This window comes from Gambusia affinis, linkage group LG13, assembly GCF_019740435.1.
Source record: "Gambusia affinis linkage group LG13, SWU_Gaff_1.0, whole genome shotgun sequence".
NCBI classification, from domain to species: domain Eukaryota; kingdom Metazoa; phylum Chordata; class Actinopteri; order Cyprinodontiformes; family Poeciliidae; genus Gambusia; species Gambusia affinis.
Window position 1 is genome coordinate 15,071,977 of NC_057880.1, and position 11,186 is coordinate 15,083,162.

General features: G+C 45.4%; 2 protein-coding genes across 2 annotated transcripts; both read right to left on the reverse strand.

Moving 5' to 3' along the window:
• Positions 1-3,123: 3,123 nt before the first annotated feature.
• On the reverse strand, positions 3,124-4,777 carry LOC122842750. The gene has a single exon (XM_044136891.1). It carries the CDS (start codon positions 4,775-4,777, stop codon positions 3,476-3,478), a length of 1,302 nt encoding a protein of 433 aa, XP_043992826.1. The 3' UTR covers positions 3,124-3,475.
• A 133-nt stretch (positions 4,778-4,910) lies between these two features.
• LOC122842751 lies at positions 4,911-6,817 on the reverse strand. Its single transcript, XM_044136892.1, has 2 exons — positions 5,222-6,817; positions 4,911-4,934 (listed from the first exon to the last, which is right to left on the reverse strand). Exons 1-2 carry the CDS (start codon positions 6,731-6,733, stop codon positions 4,911-4,913), a joined length of 1,536 nt encoding a protein of 511 aa, XP_043992827.1. The 5' UTR covers positions 6,734-6,817.
• Positions 6,818-11,186: the final 4,369 nt, after the last annotated feature.

Genomic DNA, 11,186 nt, shown 5'->3' on the forward strand with positions numbered 1-11,186 from the left:
AATATTTGGGGGTAATTGGAAACAGCTGAAAAATGTTATCAGAAGTATCCAAATGGAAGCTTTTCAGCACCACTTTTCAGTGAAGCATGTCAAAACAAGACCACAGATGCCAGTCGGTCTGAACAACACCCCAGATTGAATAGTTTCAGCAAAAGAGCTGTGATGGGACAGAACTTGCAGGGACATACCGTTCTACTGATTTTGCCTAATGTTAGTAATTGTTGCCGTGGAGGTAGAGTTGGGCCTAGTAAACATTAAAAGGGGCAGCAAAAGTTTGCATAAGCAGTTATGCTTTAAAGTTAAAGTTGTCTGTCCGTTTCTGTTTTCTTTGATCAGGAGCACACTGGCTTATCACCTATAACTGGTTAACCTCAACCCGGTGTCGTCAATTACAAGTTGATCCTTTAATCTGTTCATCTTGAAGCATTAGCACATGAACACCACCACAACCAAAGAGTGCATTAAACAATCCAGTGTCTTCTGAAATAGCATCTCAGAGTCGGGCACATTTCACTGTTACAGTTGCAGAGTAATTTGTTGGCACGTTGTGTAAAAAACTAAATAAAAAATGAGTGCATTTATTCAGTGGAGGAAAAATATATGCAAGTCCTCCCTTTAAACATTAATTCTAATTTTCTTCTAAAGCTACATCCACTGCTGTAATGCTCTGTAGCTATGTTGCTCACAATGCAGAGATGACAGAATTAGGCTAGTTAGAAAAGGTGTTTGATTTACATTATTTTTAGAAGTGGGTAGAGTACCCAAAAATTTTACTTAAGTAAGAGTAATACTACTTCAACATATTTTTACTCAAGTAAAAGTAAAAAAAAAACAAAACAAAAAAAAACGCAGCCATACAAAGAATTAATCAAGTCAGAGTAAAAAGTATTTTTAAAAAGGTTACTCAAGCAGCGTTTCATATCATAGCATCGTATTATTTAAAAATTATCTAATCAGACAGCCTAAGATAAAGTTTAATGTAAATTCTGGTATTTTAGACTAAAATGAAAAGAAAAAAAACATTATGGGCTGCTTTAGACAAAGTCCGACAGGGACTAGAAGCCTGTAGAAATGGTCCTGACTCATTAACTGTAGAAATAATACTAATATTTTTATATATATAATGATGTGTTCTTTCAAAGAAACCATAACTAATTGATTCCTTGGACCAATTTCTTGTTTTGCCTTTACAGTTAAACTTTAACAATGATTTATTTTATACAGGGAAATAGAGCCAGTTTTGTTTCATGCTTTTATTCTGGTCACACCCAACAGCTTCCCGTTGTGTGGATAGTTTGCTAAAACGATGTAGCTGTACTAGTAAGCGTGAGGTCGCGAGCTAGAATCCATTGGATTTCATTTTTGTTTTTTATGCAAGTCAGTCTCGAATCAACTAGCATAAATCGACGTTTTCTACGCCCAGACCTCGGTTTTAATCCTTGATAATGTCAAATATAGAGAGATATTTAAATACATAATTTATGCGTCGTTTTGATGCAGTTTCTTTAAAAAAAACAAAAAAGGGCTCAGTGGGTAATAGTTGCTATTTCACATAACCTACTCATAATTTGCTTCAGGTAAACCTACCTGGAATGCTGGTGGTGCCTTAATGGACCTTACCAAGCTCCGCCCACAACCGACCCACGTGACCGCAAGTCTCACAAGCAAAGCCTCTTAGCGCATTGTTTCTATGTAAACATGACTCCATTAGTGCATCATTTCTACCGGATTTTCACAATATATCAGCTACTACAATGGACAGAGGAAATAACAAGTTCATGTCATCGTCTGGGAGGAGGTTGCTGGTTTTTCAGTCACAAGCTGGTTGCAAACCTGAGGCCAGCAGGTGTCAGTCAGTCAGTTATGGTAGATCTGAAATTTGGTTTGATGACCTCAATATGAGAAGCTACAGACTGATAGGAGGAACCAAAGAGCTCTGTTAAGGTAAAGAAGCCATTTGTTTGTTAAAATTTTATGAAATCTATTTGTTATATTTGATGTTTGTTATGAATGACGATAGTCACAAACAAACAGGTAATTAGTCCAACGTTTAGAAACTACAGCGGCTGTAATGAGCCACAGCAAATGTAAACAAAGGTAAAATAACCCGAACAGGTGATCAACTCAAAACCACTCGTTGCCTTTTACTCTCTCTCTCTTTGTAGTTTAAGCACACCTGTTACCGTGGCAACCACCTGCGCTTCGCAAGACGAGCAAAGATTACGTTAAAAAAACAACATTCAGTCCGTTACGACATCAAGTTTCCAGGCTTGATATTTATTTCTGGATTATTAATCAGCGCTTCCCTGAACAAAGCGATGGTTGATTGACTAGCTGTACTTGGTGCTAGAGAGGCTAACACGAGTAACAGTTTAGTCCAAAGCCTTTTCTGCTAAAATAAAATTGTTAGTGTGCGTCAGATACAGTACACGTTGCATATTGATCTGTTTAGCTAAAGTAAGACCGTGTAGCAGACAGGCTACAAGGTGTAGACGTTGTATCAGAACTGCTATTATGCTGTACTTAGCTAACGAGAAGCTTGTGTTTGTGAGACGGCCACCCACGTGACCACGTAGAATGGGCATCAGCCAATGAAAAGCGGCCCCTCTGGTAAGGTCCATTATTTCTGACCATAACTTATGGTTCCAGCCAGGGGCGCCGTGCCACCTTATTCCTGGGAGGCTTACTGTGGAAACAATTATGGGTCTTACTTCCGGCGCCCACCGGAAGTAGCAGTATTTCATTGTAATTTGTAGGGGTTTTGCCAATCTATAATCATGATAGAAGTTACATCGTTATTGTACAATATTTAGTAAAACCTGTTTACGGACATGCTGTCTACTATCAGAGAGCTGTTCAGTGCAGAGTATCATAATTGTGAGTTTAATCAGGGGAGCGACCGGAACACAGCCATACATTTTGTAAATGTAAGTTAGCATCGCTGATAGCAGCTCGTTTCTCTGAAGAGCTGGCAGTAATAAAGAAGAGAAAAGCAGAGAAGCTTGGCCGGCAATGCATTTCTATAAGACAAAATAAAATATATGGGTTTATTTAGTCCATCAGAACTTTAGGTTACTTTCGTAACCCCGGTTCTCTGAGTAGCATGAGTGAGTGTCTCACTATGGGAACGCCCTGGGCGTGACCTCGTCAGAAGCTCCAATTACACTCCACCAGCCCTGATTGGCTGGGGATAAGTCTGTCAGTGCCAGGGAGAGGGGGCATGTCCCACCCCCTGCCTATATATAGGACTGGCCCTGCACAGACAGATCATTCAAAAACTCAAACCCTCTTCCTCGCTACGAATGAGCAAGGAGGGTGGCTAGGTGAGACACTCACTCATGCTACTCAGAGAACCGGGGTTACGAAAGTAACCTAAAGTTCTCTTTCATAGCATTCGTTTCGTGTCTCACTATGGGAAAATCCTGACTCCCGGATTGCGTTGCAGACCCAAGACTGACTGCTGACAATAAAGTCATTAACGGGTGCTTGGTGGTGCTGATGCCAAGCTGAGCACTGAATGAGCCAGCGGTTGAGCTGTGACATCAAGCTTATAAAACCGAGCAAATGTATGGGGAGAAGCCCAGCTTGCTGCGGCACAGATCTCCTGGATGGACACTCCTCTAAAGAGGGCCCATGAGGTGGTCAACCCTCGTGTAGAGTGGGCACGAAGACCCTCAGGAGGCTGCTGTCCTTTAGAGGTGTAAGCTAAAGCAATTGCAGCAACTATCCATTGTGAAAGTCGCTGTTTCGACACAGGTTTACCGAGGTGACCTTTTGCCCAAGAAACAAACAGCTGGTCACTTTTCCTCAATATTTTGGTCCTATCCATATAGGTGTGCAGGGCCCGAACAGGACAGAGTCCATGAAGACGCTCCTGCATCACTGAGGAAAAAGGTGGGGGATTAAAAGACACCAAGTCTATAGCCGAACATGACCCCACCACCTTAGGTAAAAAAACAGGATTAGGGATTAAGGTTACCCTTCTATTCCCTGCAGAGAATTTGGTACAAGCTGGGTTCACTGAAAAAGCATGAAGCTCACCCACCCGCTTAGCTGAAGTAAGCGCCAGTAAAAGTGCTGTCTTCAGAGTAACAAATCTCAAATCCACTTGTCCCAGGGGCTCAAATGGCGCATCCATCAGAGCCTCCAGAACCAGAGGAAGGTCCCATGAAGGGGCCAGGGGTTTAGAGACAGGCAGCCGACGACGAACTCCCTTCATAAATTGGCAAACCAAAGGGTGCTGTCCCACGGTTTTCCCACCAAAACCAACATGGCAAGCTGAGATTGCTGCCAAGTACACTTTTATGGTGGAAAAAGCTTTACCCTTATCCAGCAGGTCCTGCAGGAAAGTCAAAATGGTAACTACAGTGCACTGAATGGGTATTTCTTGTGCTTCTGCACACCATTTTTCAAATATGGCCCATTTGCAGTCATACAAAGACCTGGTGGCGGGGGCCCTCGCACTCTGGATTGTCTCAATAACATTATGTGGGAGACCTACAGAGTGTAGATTAAACCACTCACAGGCCAGGCCCATAGTGCCAGCCTTTCTGGGTGCGGGTGGAGGATTTCCCCCCCCGCCTGAGACAACAGGTCCCGCCGCAGCGGTAGAGGCCATGGTTCTCCCTGGAGAAGCTGGATTATCTCTGCCAACCAGTGCTTCGATGGCCAGTGAGGCGCAATGAGAATCATTGACAAGCCTTCGGCTCGAACTCTGGCTATCGTCGGCAAAATGAGGGCTACTGGAGGGAATGCATACAGGAGAACTCGGGGCCATTGGTGGGAGAGAGCATCCACCCCCAAAGGTGCTTCCCGGTCGTGAAGGGAGAAAAACAGAGGACACTGTGTGTTTTCCCGAGATGCAAACAGGTCTATTGAAGCCTGCCCGTAACGCAGCCAGATCATCCTGACTACCTCGGGGTGAAGTCTCCATTCTGCATACAGAGGGTTTCCTCTGGAGAGAAGGTCTGCTCCCCGGTTTAACACTCCTGGGATATGAGTGGCCCTCAAGGACAGAAAATGATTGCTGCTCCAAGTGATCAGCTTGTGGGCCAGCATATGAAGATGAAGGGATCTTAGACCCCCTTGTCGGTTTATATATGCCACCACAGTTTTGTTGTCTGTCCGAACCAATACATGATGACCCTTTAGGAAAAGGAGGAAATGTTTCAGTGTCAGGAGAACAGCCATCAGTTCCAGATAATTTATATGGAACACAGACATGTGTATGTCCCATGTCCCATTCACTGATTTCCCCTCGAAGATCCCCCCCCAGCCTGACAGGGAGGCATCTGTCGTCACCACTTTTCTGCTCTGTATAGTTCCCATGGGAACCCCCTGAGTTAGGAAGTGTACACTTCTCCAGGGACGTAGAGCTGCTCTGCAGGTGGCTGAGACCCTCCCTCTGTGGGGGCTGTAGGCCCACCATCTGAGAAGCGACCCAACGTTGGAGTCCCCTCATATGAAGGCGGCCCAGTGGGACAACATCCAAAACTGAGGCCATTAGACCCAGTAATCGTCTGCACAGACGGGGAGACACAAAACTTCCTCTGTAAAACAGGGACATGCAGTTCACAAGTGATTTTACTCTCTCCTCTGTGAGTTTCACTCTGGCTTGGGCAGAGTCTAGAAACAGACCGATAAAAGAGATTCTTTGACAGGGAAATAGGATGCTCTTCTCCACATTTATTTTGAATCCTAAATCCAGCATGTGTTTTGAGAGCAACGTTGTATGATCTGCAGCTTCCTGCAGTGACGGAGCTGCGATCAACCAATCGTCTATGTATGTGGCTACACGAACCCCCTGCTGCCTGAGTGGTGCCACAGCGGCTTCTGTGCATTTCACAAACACCCTTGGGCTCAAGGAGAGGCCAAATGGGAGAACGAGATACTCGTAGCATTTCCCTTGAAATGCAAATCTTAGATATTTCCTGTGTGGTGGATAAATCGGAATGTGAAAATACGCATCCTTGAGATCGATTGATGTGAACCAATCGCCTGGGCGCAGGAAACGTAAGAGGGAAACGTGTGTCAGCATCCTGAACTTGTATTTTCTCAGATGTCTGTTTAGAGCCCGAAGGTCTAAGATTGCACGCATCCCTCGGCCACCTTTCTTTGGGACCAGGAAATATCTGGAGTAAAACCCTGCTTGGCGTTTTTCCTGAGGGATCAATTGTATCGCTCTTTTCTCCAACAGAGAGGATATTTCCTCTTGTAGGAAAAGAGCTGCGGAGCCACTGGCCTGCGATTGAATCACCCCTCTGAACTGTGGAGGTGGCAGAGCAAATTGCAGCCGGTATCCACGGTTTATTGTTCTTAAAACCCACTCTGAGTCTGTGCAGTTTGCCCATTTTATCAGTCTCAGTGACAGCGGGCTGACAGGCCAGTTTGTGTTGCACGGAGTAATACCGCCCTCTTGTGGCGCTGGCTTGCAAAACCTCTCGTCTCGCATCGCGCATGCGCAGGGGTTTCCCTCGGTCATACGTCTGGTTATGGGGGGGAGGGGCTGCTCTTCCATTAGGGAGCGACAAACCCTCTCCCCTCTTATTGGTATTTGTTTGTTTTGCAACATTTTTAGCTGCGCCCTCGGCGTTTTGCCTGGATGCGGCAGCTTGTGAAAGTTTAATGTTCTGTGACATAAAACAGTGCTTGTGGGACATGAACTGGGCCCAATGCGGGACATCCTGAACTGAACACGGTCCCCGTTCTGTGCGCGCTGAGCGGGCTTGAACATCCCCTCGTTTGTGCGCCGAACTTTGCTGAACTCTATGGAAGGGCTCGGTAACGGAGCCGTGTCTAAGAACGAGTCCAGCTCGCTCTCTGACTTCCAAAAAGCTGTCAGGCCAAACGCTTCCTCCTCCTCACTGTCTGAGTGGACGTAGGTGGCGGCTGATCTGAGCGAGCGGCTTCGGGTTTCTTCGGCCACGAGCCCTTAACAGCAGCGCCTTTCGGAGGAAGATTGGCGGCAGTCTGGGTCTTCGGCAGCTTAGGGATTCTGAAAGTGGGAGGCAAACGCGCCGCAGCCTGGGCAAAGGTTTGGCGCTGGGATGTAGGACCGACGGCTGTGTGCACCGGTGCCCGTCTTGGGAGACACAATTTTAAAGCCTCATCGTCCCTTTTCTTTTCCTCACACCTCTTTTGCATAGATGTAACAGCTGCACCAAACAGGCCATGTGGGGTGATGGGGGTATCGAGGAGGTCCTCCTTTTCCCTGGTGGAAAGCGTGGTTAAGTTTAACCATCTGGCTCTTTCCTGTAGAACCATGAGCCCCATAGTTCTCCCCATAGCCTGGATCGCTACTTTGTGGAGCTGGAGACAGTGATCAGTGATGATACACACTTCTTCCCACAGTGTAGCGTCTGGTGATGCAGTCATCTCCTCCTCCAGCTCCGCCTGATACGCCATCAGCATGGAAGAGGCGTTCATGGCGCGAACTGATAGAGCGGCCGCCTTGTAGGATTTCTCCGTCAGGTTTGATTGGAAGCGGTCCGCTGCTGAGGGGAGGGATGGAGCCAACCCACCCGAGGACATAGAAGTTTTCGGGTGAAGGTGCGCTGCCACCACTGGTTCGACTCGAGGCATTTGGCGGAGACCGTGGTCGTCCATTCCCTCGCAGTCTAGAATCGAGCCACCTGCCACTGGGTGCTTCTCCCTGTATGGTTTGTTGCGCCAGGAAACTGAAAATTCCTCCAACAACTCAGGGAAGAAAGGCAGGAACTGCTTTCCCGTTCTCTTGGCTTTTGGCAGCTTTTTACCGTCGAAACGTGATTTTGCTGCTTCAGCCTGAACTTCGGGCCACTGGATATTGAGTTTTGCTGCGGCGCGTTTACACACGTCATGCAGGTCCACATCCAAGGCAGACGAAGAAGAGTCACCATCACCGGCCTGGCTGACCCCCGAAGGTGTAGGTTTTGCGACCCGACCTCGGAGCACCAGAGGCGGTTCATCATCCTCCTCTTCGTCGGTGATGAGAAGCTCAGAATCTGCATCCGAGCCTCCGTCATCACCTGCCATGGGGTAATCAAGGGGGTAAGCTGTGAAGCTATGGCCGCTCATATCCAGTGGCAACGGGTTAACAGCGTCAAGCATGTCGCCCCAGCTTGGTCCTGGTTCTGCATCAGGGACCGGTGTCAGTCCTTGGGCCGCTGTTTCTTGGCTAGCTGCAGCAGAAGCCAGGACGGGGTCGCCTCCGGACAGTGTCAATTGACGGGCCAGACGGCGACGCAGCACCTTGAGTGAGAGCCGGCTACAATGAGTGCACTCCTCCGATGACTCGAGGGCTGCTTGGGCATGCCTTAAGCCGAGACACGTCACACACATTTGGTGAGTGTCCCAACTCGAAATTTTATTTCCACACGGGCAAGCTCGTGGGTTTTCGTCCGCTTTAGCCTCAGCCTTTCCGGCGTCCATGCTAATTGCAGGAACGATTTCTGCGAAGCTACAGCGAAGCTGGTGACAGCTAAAATGGCTAGCCTGGTGTGGCTAGATGTCAGGGAGCGTTGCGGCTTACCCAGCTGATAGCTAGCACAGCGAAACAATAGCTTGCGTGAAGTATCGCTACTTCTGCCGGTATTGCTACCGATGGAGTATTGCTACTCGAGTGAAAAACAGTGAAGCGTATTTCTACCCAGCACAGTTCTTCACAGCTAACAGCGCTGTTTTGCAACAGACTGAACGCCAGTTTTCTCCCGATATAGACTACCAGTCTGGAACGAAGCGCCCGGCGATCGAGTTCGCACTCGTATCTATGGACAGTTAAGCTAAGCTCCAGGAGGGCAGGCAAAAGAGAGAAACCAGTCGGGACTTCTGCTCGTAGCGAGAAGAGGTTTTTGAATGATCTGTCTGTGCAGGGCCAGTCCTATATATAGGCAGGGGGTGGGACATGCCCCCTCTCCCTGGCACTGACAGACTTATCCCCAGCCAATCAGGGCTGGTGGAGTGTAATTGGAGCTTCTGACGAGGTCACGCCCAGGGCGTTCCCATAGTGAGACACGAAACGAATGCTATGAAAGAGAACCAGAACCTCCAGGTTTTCCGTTGCTGAGTGTCGATGCAAATCAGCGGAGAAATGACCGCAGCTGCTGCGCTCCAGACTGTAATACGAGAATCTTCCCACTGGAATAGAACCGAACCGATTCACACCTTTTATAGAGAACAACAGGTCTCTCTAACTGGTTATAGCGTCGTAAGATGCCCTTGTGGAGCTCGGGTAACTGTTGTGCTGTTCGTGGCTGTACTCTAACAATGAGACCAAGTTTAATTTGTGGCAGTAACAGGTATAGGGGAGAAAAGTTAGGACAATTCCAATGGCCCCTGACCGACTGCCCCTATGTATGTGGATTTTTCCTGTCCCTATACTCTTTTAACAGCTACACGACAAAAACAATGTATTTATTACTCAGAAATTCAAACAATCTTTATAAAATATTCCATTAGCACACTTAAGAGTGAGTGACTGAGGTTGACTGACAGCACTAAGACCCTCCTCCTGGTTCTGATTGGTTGTTTTTGGTCAGAAGGTGCATTTCTTTAGACAGCAGTAACAGTTCAGGGAGGAGATGAATGAGATTGACCTTTTCATAGATTATCTGTTTCATAGCAAACTGTCACGACATGGTGACAGCTTTAACAAATGTGGAAAAAGACATTTTTTATTAAAGTTAGATTCTGTGGCTTGAACAAAATACAGCAACGTAGTATTTTTTGAGAAGTCTAGATTGCTTTATGTATATGTTGCACGTTGCCCTTGACTGTTGGTGGTGGGAAGAGACATTTCAATGAGCTAAAACTAATAATAATAATAAAATAATTAAGCAACCTATTTGCATGCAGTATGTGGTCTGTTGCATGTAAAATTCGTTGGCAGTGAATATTGCTAGTATCAGTATTGGACCACAGAAAGCAAGGCAGTTGCAAGCCTTTGAAATTGTGACGCTTTTGATGGGTCAGATAAACTCAAAAAATTATAACAGCAGCTGCGAAGGGGGGTCCAATTAAATTTTTTGTCTTGGGGCCCAAGCTTCCTGGGGGTGCCCCTGGTTCCAGCTGAAGTACGAGTAAAGTTGAACTATGTTTACATGTTTAGCCTAGTAATGGTAGAGCAGAACAGGCTTAGAAACGTTCGTAGCCTATGTAGTCTAATGGTTGAAAAGGAAAGCCTTCACTTTTTGCTATAGCTCTCTATCAGTTGTCTTTAGAGATTTACTTTTCGACAATAATGTTAAAGGGTGAGGATGCTAACCCTGAAGTAATCATCTGTTTCCCAGCATCAGATATGGATCTTGATTAACTTACCTTTGAACCGCTCTGGTGCTGAATCTAAATTAACAAGGGATAGTCAAACTTGAACTGAATTGTTTTGTGCTTAGAGTTTTTGTTAAAATATACTGTGATATTTAGGATACGTAAAAAGCAAAAAATAAAAATTATTATAAGATTTTTTTGTTGGTTCTTCAATAAGGAGTCCTTAAAAACTGCACCACTTGGAATGGTTAAACCTGACAAAAGACAAATCATAAAATACAGCTTTACGTTTGTGAAACTTTTATTCAATTTGCTAAAAATGGTGATTGTATTTATTTTTTTTGCTTTGTCATGATGCTCAACCTACAGGTTCAGCTTGAAAAGTACATCACTTTTTGTCAAACCAATTATACTGACAGAATAAAAATCAAAAGCAACAATTTCTGAAACTTTCATTTAATAACTGCCGATTGTGACAAGTGGTCTTTGTGCCACATAAAGTTTATATTCTGGAGTAATATGGTAATGGATCACTAATCAGAAAATGGAATCGGTGATTCAATTTAGAGCATAAATATTATGTTCCGTTTATATGGATTTTTTTTTTTACCGCTACTTATTAATTAATTAAGGGCTGACTTTAAATAATATTCAGTGTTAGATGTTGTTAATTTCTGTATGTGAAGAGAGGTAATTCATTATTAAGCAATGGTATAAAATCCTTCACCAACATTAACAGTCTTAAAACAATTAATAAAAGTACATTCCTGGATTTGTAATTTCCTGGACTCAGTAACTGTGACTTTCTTTTAACTTCACCCACAGTGCCCAACTTTAGTCAATAAGAATACTTGAGCAAAAGCTGTAACCACAAACTCAACCACTTGACCCAGATCAAAAAATAACTCTGGAGGAGCTCCAGCAATCCACAGCTCAGTTGGAAG